Source organism: Oncorhynchus keta, chromosome 14, assembly GCF_023373465.1.
Source record: "Oncorhynchus keta strain PuntledgeMale-10-30-2019 chromosome 14, Oket_V2, whole genome shotgun sequence".
In the NCBI taxonomy this organism is placed as follows: Eukaryota; Metazoa; Chordata; class Actinopteri; order Salmoniformes; family Salmonidae; genus Oncorhynchus; species Oncorhynchus keta.
In genome coordinates this window covers 66,349,362-66,374,227 of record NC_068434.1, presented here as the reverse complement: position 1 = coordinate 66,374,227, position 24,866 = coordinate 66,349,362, and the positions used below count along the sequence as shown (strand labels likewise).

The window sequence follows — 24,866 nt, the reverse complement described above, 5'->3', positions numbered from 1 at the left end:
GTGCCATCTCAGACTGGCTTGGAGCTACTCACCACTGACTGACACTACATAGAATTTACACTCCAAATGTGCCTCAGTTCATTTTCTTAATGTGGTCTTAAAGGATTCCATAGAATCTATGATATTAGGGAAAGTCAATGAAGTGTTTTGATGACAAAGACTATTTTAGTGGATCATTTTATTAAACAAAGGTCTGTTTGGTCACTGGCGGTCCTGGCTGTAAACCACTCCCACCTGCCTGCGTGCCTCACCCATCACCTCAGCCAGGAGCAGAGAGTCTGCCTGGGACATCCTGGGGCTCTCCTTCAGGCCTACAGGACACAAGAGAATCACTAGAGATTGCATTGTCTGACATGTTGCCAGGAGCCATTAGGCAGAGCTTACATCAGAAGACATCTGCACTAAGGTACAACTGTTTTCTGAGGAACACATCAAATAAAATGTTATTGGTCACATGCACTGACTACAACCGGTGTAGACTTTCTTAAGCCCATTCCCAACAATGTACAGTTGAAGTAAAATATTTGCTAAATGAAAATCTACTGAATGATGGAAAACTTGATGGTGTTGGAGTTGTGTGCGGCCACGCTGTCGTGGGTGAACAGGAAATACAGGATGCCTACCCTTACCACCTGGGGGCAGCACGTCAGGAAGTCCTGGATCCAGTTGCAGAGGGGGGTGAATAGTCTCTAGCTCCTTAGCTTAGTGATGGCACTATGGATGGCACTCTTCTCTGTATACATCAATGATTTCGCTCTTGCTGCTGGTGAGTCTCTGATCCACCTCTACGCAGACGACACCATTCTGTATACTTCTGGCCCTTTGGACACTTAACAACCCTCCAGGCAAGCTTCAATGCCATAACTCTCCTTCCGTGGCCTCCAATTGCTCTTAAATACAAGTAAAACTAAATGCATGCTCTTCAACCGATCGCTACCTGCACCTACCCGACCTGTCCAACATCACTACTCTGGACAGCTCTGACTTAGAATACGTGGACAACTACAAATACTTAGGTGTCTGGTTAGACTGTAAACTCTCCTTCCAGACCCATATCAAACATCTCCAATCCAAAGTTAAATCTAGAATTGGCTTCCTATTTCGCAACAAAGCTTCCTTCACTCATGCTGCCAAACATACCCTTGTAAAACTGACCATCCTACCAATCCTCGACTTTGGTTATGTCATTTACAAAATAGCCTCCAATAGCCTACTCAATTGGATGCAGTCTATCACAGTGCAATCCGTTTTGTCACCAAAGCCCCATATACTACCCACCATTGCGACCTGTATGCTCGTTGGCTGGCCCTCGCTTCATACTCGTCGCCAAACCCACTGGCTCCATGTCATCTACAAGACCCTGCTAGGTAAAGTCCCCCCTTATCTCAGCTCGCTGGTCACCATAGCATCTCCCACCTGTAGCACACGCTCCAGCAGGTATCTCTCCAGTCACCCCCAAAACCAATTCTTTCTTTGGCCGCCTCTCCTTCCAGTTCTCTGTTGCCAATGACTGGAACGAACTACAAAAATCTCTGAAACTGGAAACACTTATCTCCCTCACTAGCTTTAAGCACCAACTGTCAGAGCAGCTCACAGATTACTGCACCTGTACATAGCCCACCTATAATTTAGCCCAAACAACTACCTCTTTTCCCAACTATTTTATTTTGCTCCTTTGCACCCCATTATTTTTATTTCTACTTTGCATATTCTTCCATTGCAAAACTACCATTTCAGTGTTTTACTTGCTATATTGTATTTACTTTGTCACCATGGCCTTTTTTGCCTTTACCTCCCTTCTCACCTCATTTGCTCACATTGTATATAGACTTGTTTATACTGTATTATTGACTGTATGTTTGTTTTACTCCATGTGTAACTCTGTGTCGTTGTATCTGTCGAACTGCTTTGCTTTATCTTGGCCAGGTCGCAATTGTAAATGAGAAATTGTTCTCAACTTGCCTACCTGGTTAAATAAAGGTGAAATAAAAAAATAAATAAAATATGGTGTTGAACTCTGAACTGTAGTCATTGAACAGCATTCTCACATAAGTGTTTATTTTGTCCAGGTGGGAAAGGGCAGTGTGGAGGGCAATAGAGATTGCGTCATCTCTGGATCTGTTGGGGCTCTATGCAAATCATCACACAAATATTGTTTCTCCACACAAATACATATTTGTATGATTATTTCATGAAAAGGCCCATTGTTGAATTTGTCAGTGGTTTGTTTTGTCTGTGGAGTAGAGTCTCAGGAAACATTACAGAAGTCTTGAGCTAGCTGAATGTCAGAGACATGTTGAGGGCATTTCAGATGGTTTGCTGCCATCTTGTTGTGATTTCACACTGAGTAAACAAGACATGGGTTTGTAACTGCTTCAACATTTAGGGAAGGCGGGGAGCTAGTTGAAAGGCAATCCATGTCGCACACTGTTATATCTATGGTCTCATCAGTGTACCTTTGAGCAGGCACCGGCGCACCTCCTCTGCCTCATAGCGCATCCCAGTGCTGTTGATGAAGTTGAGGGGCAGGTAGGGCTCAGGCAGAGTGTATTGAATCTCCTTCCCATTTACCACCAGGGAGGTAGGACACCATATGTGCTCAGGAACCTAGGTGAATTAACACACAGTGTACACCATCACTAGAATACATACTGTATAATTAGACTTTTTATGATTAGTAGTTGGTTTGAATTAGCTATGATGCGACATTGATTCAACGTATCAAAAGTGTTTTTGGAGGAGTGTGTCCCTTGTAGAACCGACCCTGATGGTTCCCTTGGTGCCAATGATAACAGCATCGTTGGGAAGCTCCACTGCAATAGAGCAGGTGAACACTGCCATTCTGTTCCTGGAGAACTTCAGGGTGACCACCATGCCTTCATCCACACCTAGCACAAACACAATGACATGGCTGATAAAGAAATGCACCTGTTAACATGCTCAACACATATTGACACACGTTCCCTCCCAACATTTCAGTGGTCCTTCCATCATGTCATTTCCACAGACCATGTCGTCCATTCAAACTGGAGTGAACACGGGTCTACAGCTCTGCATTGTAATGAACATGCACTTGCTTAGTAGCACTGTCGTTGCAGGGAGTCATTAACATTCCACTTTTGGACTACCTGAATAGCACAACGAAATATTTTCCGACAGTAAAAGTGATGGAGGTGAGAGTTGAAGCCTAATCTAAGAAAAACTAGAAAGACTGGCCCTCTCCCTAGGTTAAACATGACAGAATTGACAGATTCAGTAGGTAATACGAAAACAGCTGTTGCACAACTTTTACAAGCAAACCATTGTAAACCTCAAGCTTAACGGTTATAAAGAAGACCATTGTCATTTAAACCTCAGTGGCCAATGGAATGACTTCTGAGTGAACCCAAAGAGGGCAACAGAACAGACAACAGAGTGTAGGCCGTCATTGTAAATAAGAATTTCATTTTAAATGACTTGTCTAGTTAAATAAGAGGTACATTTTTTAAATGTTTAAAAACAACATGGGGAATACTAACACTGATATCACAGGATTATATATCAGAAGCAGGGAGTTGACACAAGGACTAAAATCTTAAAAGTGGAGGAATATAAAGATATGACCTTAGTGTTCTCTACAATTGCTAGCTGCGGTACTAGGATATCCCCAATAGGTAAAGCACTAGTTATATATCCCCAATAGGTAAAGCACTAGTACTATATCCCCAATAGGTAAAGCACTAGTTATATATCCCCAATAGGTAAAGCACTAGTAATATATCCCCAATAGGTAAAGCACTAGTAATATATCCCCAATAGGTAAAGCACTAGTAATATATCCCCAATAGGTAAAGCACTAGTAATATATCCCCAATAGGTAAAGCACTAGTAATATATCCCCAATAGGTAAAGCACTAGTAATATATCCCCAATAGGTAAAGCACTAGTAATATATCCCCAATAGGTAAAGCACTAGTTATATATCCCCAATAGGTAAAGCACTAGTAATATATCCCCAATAGGTAAAGCACTAGTAATATATCCCCAATAGGTAAAGCACTAGTAATATATCCCCAATAGGTAAAGCACTAGTAATATATCCCCAATAGGTAGATCACTAGTAATATATCCCCAATAGGTAGATCACTAGTAATATATCCCCAATAGGTAAAGCACTAGTAATATATCCCCAATAGGTAAAGCACTAGTAATATATCCCCAATAGGTAAAGCACTAGTAATATATCCCCAATAGGTAAAGCACTAGTAATATATCCCCAATAGGTAAAGCACTAGTAATATATCCCCAATAGGTAGATCACTAGTAATATATCCCCAATAGGTAAAGCACTAGTAATATATCCCCAATAGCTAGCACTAGTAATATATCCCCAATAGGTAAAGCACTAGTAATATATCCCCAATAGGTAAAGCACTAGTAATATATCCCCAATAGGTAAAGCACTAGTAATATATCCCCAATAGGTAAAGCACTAGTAATATATCCCCAATAGGTAAAGCACTAGTAATATATCCCCAATAGGTAAAGCACTAGTAATATATCCCCAATAGCAAGCACTAGTAATATATCCCCAATAGGTAAAGCACTAGTAATATATCCCCAATAGGTAAAGCACTAGTAATATATCCCCAATAGGTAAAGCACTAGTAATATATCCCCAATAGCTAGCACTAGTAATATATCCCCAATAGGTAAAGCACTAGTAATATATCCCCAATAGGTAAAGCACTAGTAATATATCCCCAATAGGTAAAGCACTAGTAATATATCCCCAATAGGTAAAGCACTAGTTATATATCCCCAATAGGTAAAGCACTAGTAATATATCCCCAATAGCTAGCACTAGTAATATATCCCCAATAGGTAAAGCACTAGTAATATATCCCCAATAGGTAAAGCACTAGTAATATATCCCCAATAGGTAAAGCACTAGTAATATATCCCCAATAGGTAAAGCACTAGTTATATATCCCCAATAGGTAAAGCACTAGTAATATATCCCCAATAGCTAGCACTAGTAATATATCCCCAATAGGTAAAGCACTAGTAATATATCCCCAATAGGTAAAGCACTAGTAATATATCCCCAATTGGTAAAGCACTAGTAATATATCCCCAATAGGTAAAGCACTAGTAATATATCCCCAATAGGTAAAGCACTAGTAATATATCCCCAATAGGTAAAGCACTAGTTATATATCCCCAATAGGTAAAGCACTAGTAATATATCCCCAATAGGTAAAGCACTAGTTATATATCCCCAATAGGTAAAGCACTAGTAATATATCCCCAATAGGTAAAGCACTAGTAATATATCCCCAATAGGTAAAGCACTAGTAATATATCCCCAATAGGTAAAGCACTAGTAATATATCCCCAATAGGTAAAGCACTAGTAATATATCCCCAATAGGTAAAGCACTAGTAATATATCCCCAATAGGTAAAGCACTAGTAATATATCCCCAATAGGTAAAGCACTAGTAATATATCCCCAATAGGTAAAGCACTAGTAATATATCCCCAATAGGTAAAGCACTAGTAATATATCCCCAATAGGTAAAGCACTAGTTATATATCCCCAATAGGTAAAGCACTAGTAATATATCCCCAATAGGTAAAGCACTAGTAATATATCCCCAATAGGTAAAGCACTAGTAATATATCCCCAATAGGTAAAGCACTAGTAATATATCCCCAATAGGTAAAGCACTAGTAATATATCCCCAATAGGTAAAGCACTAGTAATATATCCCCAATAGGTAAAGCACTAGTAATATATCCCCAATAGGTAAAGCACTAGTAATATATCCCCAATAGGTAAAGCACTAGTAATATATCCCCAATAGGTAAAGCACTAGTAATATATCCCCAATAGGTAAAGCACTAGTAATATATCCCCAATAGGTAAAGCACTAGTAATATATCCCCAATAGGTAAAGCACTAGTAATATATCCCCAAATAGGTAAAGCACTAGTAATATATCCCCAATAGGTAAAGCACTAGTAATATATCCAATAGGTAAAGCACTAGTAATATATCCCCAATAGGTAAAGCACTAGTAATATATCCCCAATAGGTAAAGCACTAGTTATATATCCCCAATAGGTAAAGCACTAGTAATATATCCCCAATAGGTAAAGCACTAGTAATATATCCCCAATAGGTAAAGCACTAGTAATATATCCCCAATAGGTAAAGCACTAGTAATATATCCCCAATAGGTAAAGCACTAGTAATATATCCCCAATAGGTAGATCACTAGTAATATATCCCCAATAGGTAAAGCACTAGTTATATATCCCCAATAGGTAAAGCACTAGTTATATATCCCCAATAGGTAAAGCACTAGTAATATATCCCCAATAGGTAAAGCACTAGTAATATATCCCCAATAGGTAAAGCACTAGTAATATATCCCCAATAGGTAAAGCACTAGTAATATATCCCCAATAAGTAAAGCACTAGTAATATATCCCCAATAGGTAAAGCACTAGTAATATATCCCCAATAGGTAGATCACTAGTAATATATCCCCAATAGGTAAAGCACTAGTTATATATCCCCAATAGGTAAAGCACTAGTTATATAAAGCACTAGTTATATATCCCCAATAGGTAAAGCACTAGTTATATATCCCCAATAGGTAGATCACTAGTAATATATCCCCAATAGGTAAAGCACTAGTAATATATCCCCAATAGGTAAAGCACTAGTTATATATCCCCAATAGGTAAAGCACTAGTTATATATCCCCAATAGGTAAAGCACTAGTTATATATCCCCAATAGGTAAAGCACTAGTTATATATCCCCAATAGGTAAAGCACTAGTAATATATCCCCAATAGGTAAAGCACTAGTTATATATCCCCAATAGGTAAAGCACTAGTAATATATCCCCAATAGGTAAAGCACTAGTTATATATCCCCAATAGGTAAAGCACTAGTAATATATCCCCAATAGGTAAAGCACTGGTAATATATCCCCAATAGGTAAAGCACTAGTTATATATCCCCAATAGGTAAAGCACTAGTAATATATCCCCAATAGGTAAAGCACTGGTAATATATCCCCAATAGGTAAAGCACTAGTAATATATCCCCAATAGGTAGATCACTAGTAATATATCCCCAATAGGTAAAGCACTAGTAATATATCCCCAATAGGTAAAGCACTAGTAATATATCCCCAATAGGTAAAGCACTGGTAATATATCCCCAATAGGTAAAGCACTAGTTATATATCCCCAATAGGTAAAGCACTAGTAATATATCCCCAATAGGTAAAGCACTGGTAATATATCCCCAATAGGTAAAGCACTAGTAATATATCCCCAATAGGTAAAGCACTAGTAATATATCCCCAATAGGTAAAGCACTAGTAATATATCCCCAATAGGTAAAGCACTAGTAATATATCCCCAATAGGTAAAGCACTAGTTATATATCCCCAATAGGTAAAGCACTAGTAATATATCCCCAATAGGTAAAGCACTAGTAATATATCCCCAATAGGTAAAGCACTAGTTATATATCCCCAATAGGTAAAGCACTAGTAATATATCCCCAATAGGTAAAGCACTAGTTATATATCCCCAATAGGTAAAGCACTAGTAATATATCCCCAATAGGTAAAGCACTAGTAATATATCCCCAATAGGTAAAGCACTAGTAATATATCCCCAATAGGTAAAGCACTAGTTATATATCCCCAATAGGTAAAGCACTAGTTATATATCCCCAATAGGTAAAGCACTAGTAATATATCCCCAATAGGTAAAGCACTAGTTATATATCCCCAATAGGTAAAGCACTAGTTATATATCCCACTAGTAATATATAGGTAAAGCACTAGTAATATATCCCCAATAGGTAAAGCACTAGTAATATATCCCCAATAGGTAAAGCACTAGTAATATATCCCCAATAGGTAAAGCACTAGTAATATATCCCCAATAGGTAAAGCACTAGTAATATATCCCCAATAGGTAAAGCACTAGTAATATATCCCCAATAGGTAAAGCACTAGTAATATATCCCCAATAGGTAAAGCACTAGTAATATATCCCCAATAGGTAAAGCACTAGTAATATATCCCCAATAGGTAAAGCACTAGTAATATATCCCCAATAGGTAAAGCACTAGTTATATATCCCCAATAGGTAAAGCACTAGTAATATACCAATAGGTAAAGCACTAGTAATATATCCCCAATAGGTAAAGCACTAGTAATATATCCCCAATAGGTAAAGCACTAGTAATATATCCCCAATAGGTAAAGCACTAGTAATATATCCCCAATAGGTAAAGCACTAGTAATATATCCCCAATAGGTAAAGCACTAGTAATATATCCCCAATAGGTAAAGCACTAGTTATATATCCCCAATAGGTAAAGCACTAGTAATATATCCCCAATAGGTAAAGCACTAGTTATATATCCCCAATAGGTAAAGCACTAGTTATATATCCCCAATAGGTAAAGCACTAGTTATATATATCCCCAATAGGTAAAGCACTAGTTATATATCCCCAATAGGTAAAGCACTAGTTATATATCCCCAATAGGTAAAGCACTAGTAATATATCCCCAATAGGTAAAGCACTAGTTATATATCCCCAATAGGTAAAGCACTAGTAATATATCCCCAATAGGTAAAGCACTAGTAATATATCCCCAATAGGTAAAGCACTAGTTATATATCCCCAATAGGTAAAGCACTAGTAATATATCCCCAATAGGTAAAGCACTAGTAATATATCCCCAATAGGTAAAGCACTAGTTATATATCCCCAATAGGTAAAGCACTAGTAATATATCCCCAATAGGTAAAGCACTAGTTATATATCCCCCAATAGGTAAAGCACTAGTTATATATCCCCAATAGGTAAAGCACTAGTAATATATCCCCAATAGGTAAAGCACTAGTTATATATCCCCAAAGGTAAAGCAGGTAATATATCCCCAAAAGCACTAGTAATATATCCCCAATAGGTAAAGCACTAGTTATATATCCCCAATAGGTAAAGCACTAGTTATATATCCCCAATAGGTAAAGCACTAGTAATATATCCCCAATAGGTAAAGCACTAGTAATATATCCCCAATAGGTAAAGCACTAGTTATATATCCCCAATAGGTAGATCACTAGTAATATATCCCCAATAGGTAAAGCACTAGTAATATATCCCCAATAGGTAAAGCACTAGTTATATATCCCCAATAGGTAGATCACTAGTAATATATCCCCAATAGGTAAAGCACTAGTAATATATCCCCAATAGGTAAAGCACTAGTTATATATCCCCAATAGGTAAAGCACTAGTAATATATCCCCAATAGGTAAAGCACTAGTAATATATCCCCAATAGGTAAAGCACTAGTAATATATCCCCAATAGGTAAAGCACTAGTAATATATCCCTAGTAATAGGTAAAGCACTAGTTATATATCCCCAATAGGTAAAGCACTAGTAATATATCCCCAATAGGTAAAGCACTAGTTAGTCCCAATAGGTATCACTAGTTATATATCCCCAATAGGTAAAGCACTAGTAATATATCCCCAATAGGTAAAGCACTAGTTATATATCCCCAATAGGTAGAGCACTAGTAATATATCCCCAATAGGTAAAGCACTAGTTATATATCCCCAATAGGTAAAGCACTAGTAATATATCCCCAATAGGTAGATCACTAGTAATATATCCCCAATAGGTAAAGCACTAGTTATATATCCCCAATAGGTAAAGCACTAGTTATATATCCCCAATAGGTAAAGCACTAGTAATATATCCCCAATAGGTAAAGCACTAGTTATATATCCCCAATAGGTAAAGCACTAGTTATATATCCCCAATAGGTAAAGCACTAGTAATATATCCCCAATAGGTAAAGCACTAGTAATATATCCCCAATAGGTAAAGCACTAGTTATATATCCCCAATAGGTAAAGCACTAGTAATATATCCCCAATAGGTAAAGCACTAGTTATATATCCCCAATAGGTAAAGCACCAGTTATATATCCCCAATAGGTAAAGCACTAGTAATATATCCCCAATAGGTAAAGCACTAGTTATATATCCCCAATAGGTAAAGCACTGGTAATATATCCCCAATAGGTAGATCACTAGTAATATATCCCCAATAGGTAAAGCACTAGTTATATATCCCCAATAGGTAGATCACTAGTTATATATCCCCAATAGGTAAAGCACTAGTAATATATCCCCAATAGGTAAAGCACTAGTAATATATCCCCAATAGGTAAAGCACTAGTTATATATCCCCAATAGGTAGATCACTAGTAATATATCCCCAATAGGTAAAGCACTAGTAATATATCCCCAATAGGTAAAGCACTAGTTATATATCCCCAATAGGTAGATCACTAGTAATATATCCCCAATAGGTAAAGCACTAGTAATATATCCCCAATAGGTAGATCACTAGTTATATATCCCCAATAGGTAAAGCACTAGTAATATATCCCCAATAGGTAAAGCACTAGTAATATATCCCCAATAGGTAAAGCACTAGTTATATATCCCCAATAGGTAAAGCACTAGTATATATATCCCAATAGGTAAAGCACTAGTAATATATCCCCAATAGCTAAAGCACTAGTAATATATCCCCAATAGGTAAAGCACTAGTAATATATCCCCAATAGGTAAAGCACTAGTAATATATCCCCAATAGGTAAAGCACTAGTAATATATCCCCAATAGGTAGATCACTAGTAATATATCCCCAATAGGTAAAGCACTAGTAATATATCCCCAATAGGTAAAGCACTAGTAATATATCCCCAATAGGTAAAGCACTAGTAATATATCCCCAATAGGTAAAGCACTAGTAATATATCCCCAATAGGTAAAGCACTAGTAATATATCCCCAATAGGTAGATCACTAGTAATATATCCCCAATAGGTAAAGCACTAGTAATATATCCCCAATAGGTAAAGCACTAGTAATATATCCCCAATAGGTAAAGCACTAGTAATATATCCCCAATAGGTAAAGCACTAGTTATATATCCCCAATAGGTAGATCACTAGTAATATATCCCCAATAGGTAAAGCACTAGTAATATATCCCCAATAGGTAAAGCACTAGTAATATATCCCCAATAGGTAGATCACTAGTAATATATCCCCAATAGGTAAAGCACTAGTTATATATCCCCAATAGGTAAAGCACTAGTTATATATCCCCAATAGGTAAAGCACTAGTAATATATCCCCAATAGGTAAAGCACTAGTAATATATCCCCAATAGGTAAAGCACTAGTAATATATCCCCAATAGGTAGATCACTAGTAATATATCCCCAATAGGTAGATCACTAGTAATATATCACCAATAGGTAGATCACTAGTAATATATCCCCAATAGGTAGATCACTAGTTATATATCCCCAATAGGTAAAGCACTAGTAATATATCCCCAATAGCTAGCACTAGTAATATATCCCCAATAGGTAAAGCACTAGTTATATATCCCCAATAGGTAAAGCACTAGTTATATATCCCCAATAGGTAAAGAACTAGTAATATATCCCCAATAGGTAAAGCACTAGTAATATATCCCCAATAGGTAAAGCACTAGTAATATATCCCCAATAGGTAAAGCACTAGTAATATATCCCCAATAGGTAAAGCACTAGTAATATATCCCCAATAGGTAAAGCACTAGTAATATATCCCCAATAGCTAGCACTAGTAATATATCCCCAATAGGTAAAGCACTAGTAATATATCCCCAATAGGTAGATCACTAGTAATATATCCCCAATAGGTAAAGCACTAGTAATATATCCCCAATAGCTAAAGCACTAGTAATATATCCCCAATAGGTAAAGCACTAGTTATATATCCCCAATAGGTAAAGCACTAGTAATATATCCCCAATAGGTAAAGCACTAGTAATATATCCCCAATAGGTAAAGCACTAGTAATATATCCCCAATAGGTAAAGCACTAGTTATATATCCCCAATAGGTAAAGCACTAGTAATATATCCCCAATAGGTAAAGCACTAGTTATATATCCCCAATAGGTAAAGCACTAGTAATATATCCCCAATAGGTAAAGCACTAGTAATATATCCCCAATAGGTAAAGCACTAGTAATATATCCCCAATAGGTAAAGCACTAGTAATATATCCCCAATAGGTAAAGCACTAGTTATATATCCCCAATAGGTAAAGCACTAGTAATATATCCCCAATAGGTAAAGCACTAGTTATATATCCCCAATAGGTAAAGCACTAGTTATATATCCCCAATAGGTAAAGCACTAGTAATATATCCCCAATAGGTAAAGCACTAGTTATATATCCCCAATAGGTAAAGCACTAGTTATATATCCCCAATAGGTAAAGCACTAGTAATATATCCCCAATAGGTAAAGCACTAGTTATATATCCCCAATAGGTAAAGCACTAGTAATATATCCCCAATAGGTAAAGCACTAGTAATATATCCCCAATAGGTAAAGCACTAGTTATATATCCCCAATAGGTAAAGCACTAGTAATATATCCCCAATAGGTAAAGCACTAGTTATATATCCCCAATAGGTAAAGCACTAGTTATATATCCCCAATAGGTAAAGCACTAGTAATATATCCCCAATAGGTAAAGCACTAGTAATATATCCCCAATAGGTAAAGCACTAGTTATATATCCCCAATAGGTAAAGCACTAGTAATATATCCCCAATAGGTAAAGCACTAGTTATATATCCCCAATAGGTAAAGCACCAGTTATATATCCCCAATAGGTAAAGCACTAGTAATATATCCCCAATAGGTAAAGCACTAGTTATATATCCCCAATAGGTAAAGCACTGGTAATATATCCCCAATAGGTAGATCACTAGTAATATATCCCCAATAGGTAAAGCACTAGTTATATATCCCCAATAGGTAGATCACTAGTTATATATCCCCAATAGGTAAAGCACTAGTAATATATCCCCAATAGGTAAAGCACTAGTAATATATCCCCAATAGGTAAAGCACTAGTTATATATCCCCAATAGGTAGATCACTAGTAATATATCCCCAATAGGTAAAGCACTAGTAATATATCCCCAATAGGTAAAGCACTAGTTATATATCCCCAATAGGTAGATCACTAGTAATATATCCCCAATAGGTAAAGCACTAGTAATATATCCCCAATAGGTAGATCACTAGTTAGATATCCCCAATAGGTAAAGCACTAGTAATATATCCCCAATAGGTAAAGCACTAGTAATATATCCCCAATAGGTAAAGCACTAGTTATATATCCCCAATAGGTAAAGCACTAGTTATATATCCCCAATAGGTAAAGCACTAGTTATATATCCCCAATAGGTAAAGCACTAGTAATATATCCCCAATAGCTAAAGCACTAGTAATATATCCCCAATAGGTAAAGCACTAGTAATATATCCCCAATAGGTAAAGCACTAGTTATATATCCCCAATAGGTAAAGCACTAGTAATATATCCCCAATAGGTAGATCACTAGTAATATATCCCCAATAGGTAAAGCACTAGTAATATATCCCCAATAGGTAAAGCACTAGTAATATATCCCCAATAGGTAAAGCACTAGTAATATATCCCCAATATGTAAAGCACTAGTAATATATCCCCAATAGGTAAAGCACTAGTTATATATCCCCAATAGGTAGATCACTAGTTATATATCCCCAATAGGTAAAGCACTAGTAATATATCCCCAATAGGTAAAGCACTAGTTATATATCCCCAATAGGTAAAGCACTAGTTATATATCCCCAATAGGTAAAGCACTAGTAATATATCCCCAATAGGTAAAGCACTAGTAATATATCCCCAATAGGTAAAGCACTAGTAATATATCCCCAATAGGTAGATCACTAGTAATATATCCCCAATAGGTAAAGCACTAGTAATATATCCCCAATAGCTAAAGCACTAGTAATATATCCCCAATAGGTAGATCACTAGTAATATATCCCCAATAGGTAAAGCACTAGTAATATATCCCCAATAGCTAGCACTAGTAATATATCCCCAATAGGTAAAGCACTGGTAATATATCCCCAATAGGTAAAGCACTAGTAATATATCCCCAATAGGTAAAGCACTAGTAATATATCCCCAATAGGTAAAGCACTAGTAATATATCCCCAATAGGTAAAGCACTAGTAATATATCCCCAATAGGTAAAGCACTAGTAATATATCCCCAATAGGTAAAGCACTAGTAATATATCCCCAATAGGTAAAGCACTAGTAATATATCCCCAATAGGTAAAGCACTAGTAATATATCCCCAATAGGTAAAGCACTAGTAATATATCCCCAATAGGTAAAGCACTAGTAATATATCCCCAATAGGTAAAGCACTAGTAATATATCCCCAATAGGTAAAGCACTAGTAATATATCCCCAATAGGTAGATCACTAGTAATATATCCCCAATAGGTAGATCACTAGTAATATATCCCCAATAGGTAGATCACTAGTTATATATCCCCAATAGGTAAAGCACTAGTTATATATCCCCAATAGGTAAAGCACTAGTAATATATCCCCAATAGGTAAAGCACTAGTAATATATCCCCAATAGGTAAAGCACTAGTAATATATCCCCAATAGGTAAAGCACTAGTAATATATCCCCAATAGGTAAAGCACTAGTAATATATCCCCAATAGGTAAAGCACTAGTTATATATCCCCAATAGGTAAAGCACTAGTAATATATCCCCAATAGGTAAAGCACTGGTAATATATCCCCAATAGGTAAAGCACTAGTAATATATCCCCAATAGGTAAAGCACTAGTTATATATCCCCAATAGGTAAAGCACTAGTAATATATCCCCAATAGGTAAAGCACTAGTTATATATCCCCAATAGGTAAAGCACTAGTAATATATCCCCAATAGGTAAAGCACTAGTAATATATCCCCAATAGGTAAAGCACTAGTAATATATCCCCAATAGGTAAAGCACTAGTTATATATCCCCAATAGGTAAAGCACTAGTAATATATCCCCAATAGGTAAAGCACTAGTTATATATCCCCAATAGCTAAAGCACTAGTAATATATCCCCAATAGGTAAAGCACTAGTAATATATCCCCAATAGGTAAAGCACTAGTTATATATCCCCAATAGGTAAAGCACTAGTAATATATCCCCAATAGGTAAAGCACTAGTTATATATCCCCAATAGCTAAAGCACTAGTAATATATCCCCAATAGGTAAAGCACTAGTTATATATCCCCAATAGGTAAAGCACTAGTAATATATCCCCAATAGGTAAAACACTAGTAATATATCCCCAATAGGTAAAGCACTAGTAATATATCCCCAATAGGTAAAGCACTAGTTATATATCCCCAATAGGTAAAGCACTAGTAATATATCCCCAATAGGTAAAGCACTAGTAATATATCCCCAATAGGTAAAGCACTAGTTATATATCCCCAATAGGTAAAGCACTAGTTATATATCCCCAATAGGTAAAGCACTAGTTATATATCCCCAATAGGTAAAGCACTAGTTATATATCCCCAATAGGTAAAGCACTAGTAATATATCCCCAATAGGTAAAGCACTAGTTATATATCCCCAATAGGTAAAGCACTAGTTATATATCCCCAATAGGTAAAGCACTAGTTATATATCCCCAATAGGTAAAGCACTAGTTATATATCCCCAATAGGTAAAGCACTAGTAATATATCCCCAATAGGTAAAGCACTAGTTATATATCCCCAATAGGTAAAGCACTAGTAATATATCCCCAATAGCTAAAGCACTAGTAATATATCCCTAATAGGTAGATCACTAGTAATATATCCCCAATAGGTAAAGCACTAGTAATATATCCCCAATAGCTAAAGCACTAGTTATATATCCCCAATAGGTAGATCACTAGTAATATATCCCCAATAGGTAAAGCACTAGTAATATATCCCCAATAGGTAAAGCACTAGTAATTTATACCCAATAGGTAAAGCACTAGTAATATATCCCCAATAGCTAAAGCACTAGTAATATATCCCCAATAGGTAGATCACTAGTAATATATCCCCAATAGGTAGATCACTAGTAATATATCCCCAATAGCTAAAGCACTAGTAATATATCCCCAATAGGTAGATCACTAGTAATATATCCCCAATAGGTAAAGCACTAGTAATATATCCCCAATAGCTAAAGCACTAGTAATATATCCCCAATAGCTAAAGCACTAGTAATATATCCCCAATAGCTAAAGCACTAGTAATATATCCCCAATAGGTAGATCACTAGTAATATATCCCCAATAGATATCCCCAATAGGTAGATCACTAGTAATATATCCCCAATAGGTAAAGCACTAGTAATATATCCCCAATAGGTAAAGCACTAGTAATATATCCCCAATAGGTAAAGCACTAGTAATATATCCCCAATAGGTAAAGCACTAGTAATATATCCCCAATAGGTAGATCACTAGTAATATATCCCCAATAGGTAGATCACTAGTAATATATCCCCAATAGGTAGATCACTAGTAATATATCCCCAATAGGTAAAGCACTAGTTATATATCCCCAATAGGTAAAGCACTAGTTATATATCCCCAATAGGTAAAGCACTAGTAATATATCCCCAATAGGTAAAGCACTAGTAATATATCCCCAATAGGTAAAGCACTAGTAATATATCCCCAATAGGTAAAGCACTAGTAATATATCCCCAATAGGTAAAGCACTAGTAATATATCCCCAATAGGTAGATCACTAGTAATATATCCCCAATAGGTAGATCACTAGTAATATATCCCCAATAGGTAAAGCACTAGTAATATATCCCCAATAGGTAGATCACTAGTAATATATCCCCAATAGGTAAAGCACTAGTAATATATCCCCAATAGGTAAAGCACTAGTAATATATCCCCAATAGGTAAAGCACTAGTAATATATCCCCAATAGGTAAAGCACTAGTAATATATCCCCAATAGGTAGATCACTAGTAATATATCCCCAATAGGTAGATCACTAGTAATATATCCCCAATAGGTAGATCACTAGTAATATATCCCCAATAGGTAAAGCACTAGTAATATATCCCCAATAGGTAGATCACTAGTAATATATCCCCAATAGGTAGATCACTAGTAATATATCCCCAATAGGTAAAGCACTAGTAATATATCCCCAATAGGTAAAGCACTAGTAATATATCCCCAATAGGTAAAGCACTAGTAATATATCCCCAATAGGTAAAGCACTAGTAATATATCCCCAATAGGTAGATCACTAGTAATATATCCCCAATAGGTAGATCACTAGTAATATATCCCCAATAGGTAAAGCACTAGTAATATATCCCCAATAGGTAGATCACTAGTAATATATCCCCAATAGGTAGATCACTAGTAATATATCCCCAATAGGTAGATCACTAGTAATATATCCCCAATAGGTAGATCACTAGTAATATATCCCCAATAGGTAAAGCACTAGTAATATATCCCCAATAGGTAAAGCACTAGTAATATATCCCCAATAGGTAGATCACTAGTAATATATCCCCAATAGGTAAAGCACTAGTAATATATCCCCAATAGGTAAAGCACTAGTAATATATCCCCAATAGGTAAAGCACTAGTAATATATCCCCAATAGGTAAAGCACTAGTAATATATCCCCAATAGGTAGATCACTAGTAATATATCCCCAATAGGTAGATCACTAGTAATATATCCCCAATAGCTAAAGCACTAGTAATATATCCCCAATAGGTAGATCACTAGTAATATATCCCCAATAGGTAAAGCACTAGTAATATATCCCCAATAGCTAGCACTAGTAATATATCCTCAATAGGTAAAGCACTGGTAATATATCCCCAATAGGTAAAGCACTAGTAATATATCCCCAATAGGTAGATCACTAGTAATATATCCCCAATAGGTAGATCACTAGTAATATATCCCCAATAGGTAGATCACTAGTAATATATCCCCAATAGGTAAAGCACTAGTAATATATCCCCAATAGGTAGATCACTAGTAATATATCCCCAATAGGTAGATCACTAGTAATATATCCCCAATAGGTAAAGCACTAGTAATATATCCCCAATAGGTAAAGCACTAGTAATATATCCCCAATAGGTAAAGCACTAGTAATATATCCCCAATAGGTAAAGCACTAGTAATATATCCCCAATAGGTAGATCACTAGTAATATATCCCCAATAGGTAGATCACTAGTAATATATCCCCAATAGGTAAAGCACTGGTAATATATCCCCAATAGGTAAAGCACTAGTAATATATCCCCAATAGGTAGATCACTAGTAATTTATCCCCAATAGGTAGATCACTAGTACCCCCAATATCTACAAGTAGTATTAATTTCTAAGTGTCCCATCGCTGTCTCACTACCTGTTTCCAGACAGACACCGGTGGCTTGGATGCACTCAGGCTTCTCTCCATTGTACACCATACATATAAACTGCAGGCAGTAGATGCCGATGTCCAGCAGCGCCCCTCCTCCCAGCTCCTTCTCCACCGCTCTGGGCACGTGCATGAGGGGCACCCCAAAGTCTGCCCTTACCATCTTCACCTCACCCACCTCCCCCCGAGACAGCAGGCGCTCGATCTCCAGAGAAGCTGGGAAGAAGCGGGTCCACACTGCCTGGAGCATCAAGGAAGGAGGAGGGAGAGCACTATGGTTAAACACAAATACATGAACAAAGATGAATGAAGTATTATTTTTAACACACACGGAGCTGCCTTCACCTGAGTGCTGTTGAAACACTGGCTGGGTATGTGACGTGGTCATAATGACACAGGTGTAACTGTCTGTTTTACCTCCATCAGAAAGACTTTGTTCATCTTAGAAGAGGCCACCAGCTCTTGTACCTCTCTGAGGTTCATGGCCATAGGCTTCTCACACAGCACATTCTTCTGGGCCTTCATGAAGAGCATGCCAACTGGCAGGTGGTATGGGTGGATGGTGCCCACATATACCACCTCTACCCACACACAGTGACAATGAGGAGACAGGATTAAGGATACATTTTAAAGAATTAGAAGAGGAATACATTGTATTACTGGACATGAGGCTGTTTCGAAAAATGGCACAATAGAAAGGCACTAATAAACACTGTTCTGACGCATATTACACACGCTGAGAGGGACATTAAGCACCTGAGGTGACGGCAAGATTATGTTTGAGACAATACACTGACCAATCTCTGGATCTCTGGCCAGTTCCTCATAGCTGCCGTAGGCTTGAGGGATACTGTGCTTCTTTGCAAACGCCTCAGCATCCTGTAGTTTCCGTGCTGCCACAGCAACAATCTAGGGAAGACCAAAAGGTGGGCCTTTTCATTCATTCATCACTTTACATTTGCAACATGTTTGTAGCATGTGGCACTTTTAAATAAGCCACTTTCACATTTCGATATTACATTTCCCCACATGCTCATTTAGTTCGAGTTTTACGGTAAATCATTCATTTGTGCAGAGTGTACCGTGTGGCAGTAAACGAGAATGTTATGTCAGCAACTCGAACATTTTCATTACAATGGGCCACATTGTAACTGTTACAATCTACTTAAAGTTAACTACATGGGTGCAGCGCAACCTTCTGATTTCTGATCATAAAACGGGTGGGTATAATTTGTTGAACGTTCCAACAGGAATCGGAAACTTCGTAAAGTACAAGGTTGCCAACAAACAACGCATACAACAGTTCAGATCATTCACGTCCATTTGAAACTCCACACCGACGATAGCCAACTGAGGCTTGAACACGACTACAATAAAGTCTGTGGTGGTGGGTGTCACTGTCTACTGTAAACGGGTACAAGTACCTGATGGTCTCCGGGTGGGAGGGTTTTCAGTGCCACTGTGAAATCATGGCTGATTTTCCCGGCGCTACAGATTCCCCACCTGGTTGCCATATTGGCGTAGAAAACATGTAACTATTCACAGGCAGGTGGAGACAGACTCTGTTTTGATGAAATGACGAGACAGCGTCATTGACGCGAGTAACCAACCAGCCGTGTTCGGAATATTACAAATACATCCGGGTATATGAGGCACACACGTTATATAACACCGGTGTTGCAGTAACGTACATTTACCAACAGATGGCATCAACGTGCCATTTTACACCCATAAAAGACCGAGGTTTGGTGGTGATTTTTATTGTGTCAAATGAATAAATGATGTTCATATTTTGCATTAGGCCTACAACACTTCAAATCTTTAATATAAAATATTTTAATTACTTTTAGATTACATTATTTCCCCATGTGTTGCTTGGTGTACTGAAACCTAAAAGCTGGCCACGGTAGCCTATGTTGTCAAATGTGCCATATCTAAACTTGCTGAATCATCAGGCCTTTTTTCCACCTATAGCAAAGTCATTGGTCGTTGTTTACTCAGACAATAGTTTTCAATATGGAGGTCCGACAAAGTGTCTATGACAATTTGTTTTTTCTCCAATTTCGAATGTATTCTGACTGATGATCACCCGCTTTGGATGATCTTGTCACCTCATGAAATAAACCTCACCATGACAATCAGTGTCCTTTATTGAACCCATCAATCATACACTTCACTGTGACAGAATTTGGTACTCTTAATTTAACCTGTCAGTCTTAGCATCTCACAGTAGCCTACTAATCAACTCAGGCTTCCTTGTCTTTATCGTCATCGTGTTCAAATTTGTCTCACATCAGGTGCAAGCTGTATAGGGCTAAGTCGTGAGGGGATCATATACACTCAGGGCTTGATCCCTCTCTCCTGCCTCAAACAGCTCTGTCCATGTCCAGGTCCTGTGGCACAGGTCAGATGGACCATGGTCGAGTGGCAAGTGAGGGGTGGTTATTGGCGGTCCTGGTTGAAGACCACTCCCACTTGTTTCCTGCACTCATCCATAACCTCAGTGAGCAGGGCCGACTCAGACAGGGGCATTCTGGGGCTCTCCTTCAGTCCTGCGGAAGAGAAGGAGAAATTGACTGACTATTGTAAGCAGAAATCGACTGACTGTATTGTAAGCAAAGGTTCAGGTTGGAAGCAGCATGTATAACAACAATGTTATTGTTTATTTTACTGTTTTTACGGTTTATTTTCTAGGACCAACGGCAGTGCAATTGAATTGTTGTTGTATATCTGTTCAAACAAAGACTCATCTTAGAACAGAGAAATTGTGTTTTTCTCCGGTAAGACCTTGCGAGCCACCATACCTTTGAGCAGGCACTGCCTGACTTCCTCAGCCCCGTAGCGCAGCCCAGTGCTGTTTGTGAAGTTCAGAGGTAAGGAGGGCTCCGGCAGGGGGTACTGTGTCGTCTTCCCATTCACCTCCAGTGTGGTGGGACAATGCATGGGACCTAGAACCTGAGAGGACATGAAACAGCCATTATGTTTTATGTGTATACTTATCAGTATATGCATGTATAAATAATACATCTCAATGAAATCTCAATCAGGGACATACTGTAGATAAGACATTGTCTAGCATTTGTCGGCTCTTTCATCAGCATATTACATTTCCCCTAAATGAAGATAAAACAGACTGGGACGTTTAAAGGTTGATTCAGTAGCAACATACCCTGATGGTGCCCATTGTTCCGCTGATGGTGGCGTCGTTAGGCAGTGAAACAGCGATGGAGAAGAAACAGAAAGCCAGCCTGTTCCTGGGAAACTTCATCATCATCACCATGGACTCATCCACTCCTGGCAACCATCAACAGGTCAAACGGAAAGTTAGCCTGTTCCTGGGAAACATCATCATCATCACCATGGACTCATCCATTCCTGGCAACCATCAACAGGTCAAACGGAAAGTTAGCCTGTTCCTGGGAAACATCATCATCATCACCACCATGGACTCATCCATTCCTGTCAACCATCAACAGGTCAAACGGAAAGCCAGCCTGTTCCTGGGAAACATCATCATCATCACCATGGACTCATCCACTCCTGTCAACCATCAACAGGTCAAACGGAAAGTTAGCCTGTTCCTGGGAAACATCATCATCATCACCATGGACTCATCCACTCCTGGCAACCATCAACAGGTCAAACGGAAAGTTAGCCTGTTCCTGGGAAACATCATCATCATCACCATGGACTCATCCATTCCTGTCAACCATCAACAGGTCAAACGGAAAGCCAGCCTGTTCCTGGGAAACATCATCATCATCACCATGGACTCATCCACTCCTGGCAACCATCAACAGGTCAAACGGAAAGCCAGCCTGTTCCTGGGAAACATCATCATCATCACCATGGACTCATCCATTCCTGGCAACCATCAACAGGTCAAACGGAAAGCCAGCCTGTTCCTGGGAAACATCATCATCATCACCATGGACTCATCCACTCCTGGCAACCATCAACAGGTCAAACGGAAAGCCAGCCTGTTCCTGGGAAACATCATCATCATCACCATGGACTCATCCACTCCTGTCAACCATCAACAGGTCAAACGGAAAGTTAGCCTGTTCCTGGGAAACATCATCATCATCACCATGGACTCATCCATTCCTGGCAACCATCAACAGGTCAAACGGAAAGTTAGCCTGTTCCTGGGAAACTTCATCATCATCACCATGGACTCATCCATTCCTGGCAACCATCAACAGGTCAAACGGAAAGCCAGCCTGTTCCTGGGAAACATCATCATCATCACCACCATGGACTCATCCATTCCTGTCAACCATCAACAGGTCAAACGGAAAGCCAGCCTGTTCCTGGGAAACATCATCATCATCACCATGGACTCATCCATTCCTGTCAACCATCAACAGGTCAAACGGAAAGCCAGCCTGTTCCTGGGAAACATCATCATCATCACCATGGACTCATCCACTCCTGGCAACCATCAACAGGTCAAACGGAAAGTTAGCCCTTTACACTTCAATAAATAATTAATTATTGTCGTAGGCCTAGTCAATACTGACCCCAATGTTAATCTGATCCTTGGGTTGTGCCCAATTGCAAACTCATTGTCCCCGTCCCACCCTCTCTGGTTTACTTGATCTGTACTTGGTTTACATGACCAGTGAGTAGTATCTTGTGATAGATTGTTAGCTGGCCAGCACGCACAGGATATTTGGTACTACATTTGGTGCCAAGATGAATACCTGAGTTGAGAAGAACTCCAGTGGCATGGATGGACTCTGGCCTCTCCTCGTTGAACACCATCAGCACAAACTGCAAGGTGTAGACCCCAATGTCCAGCAGAGCGCCTCCTCCGAGCTCTTTCTCCACCGAGCGGGGGATGTGAAGCTGAGGGGAGCCAAAAGAGGCCTTCACCTGCTTCACGTCGCCGATGGCGTCCTCAGCCAGCAGCCTGCGAACCTCCCTGTGCAGTGGGAAACAACGGGACCAGATGGCCTGGGAGAGGACAGAGAGAGACCATCACCTCACAGAGTGGACAGACAGTTCCTTTCTATACCTCCACAGCCCTCATATGATCAACAAAATCCGGCCATATATTTGCCAGACCTTTGTTCAAATATATGTGTATTTGAGGATCTGGTATTTAAAATACTTTTTTTCTGTATTTGAGTATTTTCAAATACACAGCCCAAAACAAGTACTTTTATTTGAATATTTCAGTGGTTATTTGTAAACACCAAATAGTCTACCAAATTGTATTTGGTAGTATTTTCAAATACCTTTTCAAATATTATATTCAAATACCTGGGTTAAACGTATGGGAGTGTATTTGAGTATTTTCAAATACTTTGCAAGTGTATTTCCAAATACTCAACTACTTGTCTTTTCAAATAAAAGATATCTGAATACTTACTTTAGATATTTTAAATAGTATTTGAGCCCAGGTCTGATATTTGCTACAGCAATGTGACAACAGTACAAATGGTGAGAATCAAGCAATAAATCATGTTAACAGACTGAGACACGTTGATGGAAACCCCAACTCTCATGGAGCCTTTCCCACACCTCCATGAGAAAGACGTTGGACTTCTTGGAGGCAGCAGACTTCCTGGAGGCAGCTCCGTGTGCAGCACGCCCAGGTACACCATGTCTGCAGGGACAGTCACACAGTACACAGACTGAAGGCTGATTTTCAAACAGTTACGTCATTAAGCCATTATCTGTGGCTGCACAGACAGGCCCTCCGAGGCTGTTAACCCACCAATCTCTGGGTCGCTGGCCAGCTCTTCATAGCTCCCATAGGCCTTGGGGATGCTGTGCTTCTTGGCAAACTCCCGGGCACGCTCCAGACTCCTCGCAGCCACCGCCACTATCTGGAACGAGAGGGGAAAACACACAGACATTCATCACTTCTAGGCAAGCTGTCAGTGCCGACGGAGAGAGAGAGAGAGAGAGAGAGAGAGAGGCAGGAGGAAGAGAGACATCCAGCATGTGAATCACAATAGAATGTGTTTGTTTGGGTGGGTGGGTGGAGTGGGGTACCTGGTGGTCTCCAGGAGGGAGGGTTTTCATGGCCACACTACAGTCGTGGCTGATCTTCCCCGCACAGCAGAGTCCCCACCGAGTCGCCATCTTGAACAGATGGTAGTTGGCAGGTAAGAGGGGCTGTGCCTGGGCCTCGGGTCAGAGCTGAGGAGAGCGGTTGTGACCTTGTGGAGTGCTGGATCGTCAGATGTAGTGGAGCTCCACAGAGCTGGTAGCTTCACCCTGGAGAGCTGCTGCTGCATTTATATGCTGGAGAGGCTGGGAATACCAGCTCTCCACTCTGCTGCCCCTCGATAGGCGGGAGTATCACACACACACACTCATACATATGCGTAAGCATACACACACACACACACACATATGAGCGCGCACACACACACACGCACACACACACACAAACCTCGGAGCACCA

The 24,866-nt window shown here is 38.9% G+C and overlaps 1 protein-coding gene and 1 pseudogene across 1 annotated transcript; both read right to left on the bottom strand.

Annotated features, from left to right (window-relative positions):
- Positions 1 to 161: 161 nt before the first annotated feature.
- On the bottom strand, positions 162 to 20,065 carry LOC118393818 (trans-1,2-dihydrobenzene-1,2-diol dehydrogenase-like). Its single transcript, XM_035786907.2, has 7 exons — positions 19,870 to 20,065; positions 19,243 to 19,354; positions 18,863 to 19,026; positions 18,434 to 18,686; positions 2,764 to 2,888; positions 2,457 to 2,607; positions 162 to 311 (listed from the first exon to the last, which is right to left on the bottom strand). Exons 1-7 carry the CDS (start codon positions 19,957 to 19,959, stop codon positions 202 to 204), a joined length of 1,005 nt encoding a protein of 334 aa, XP_035642800.1. The 5' UTR covers positions 19,960 to 20,065; the 3' UTR covers positions 162 to 201.
- Positions 20,066 to 20,710: 645 nt separating this feature from the next.
- LOC118394307 (trans-1,2-dihydrobenzene-1,2-diol dehydrogenase-like) lies at positions 20,711 to 24,575 on the bottom strand (annotated as a pseudogene).
- Positions 24,576 to 24,866: the final 291 nt, after the last annotated feature.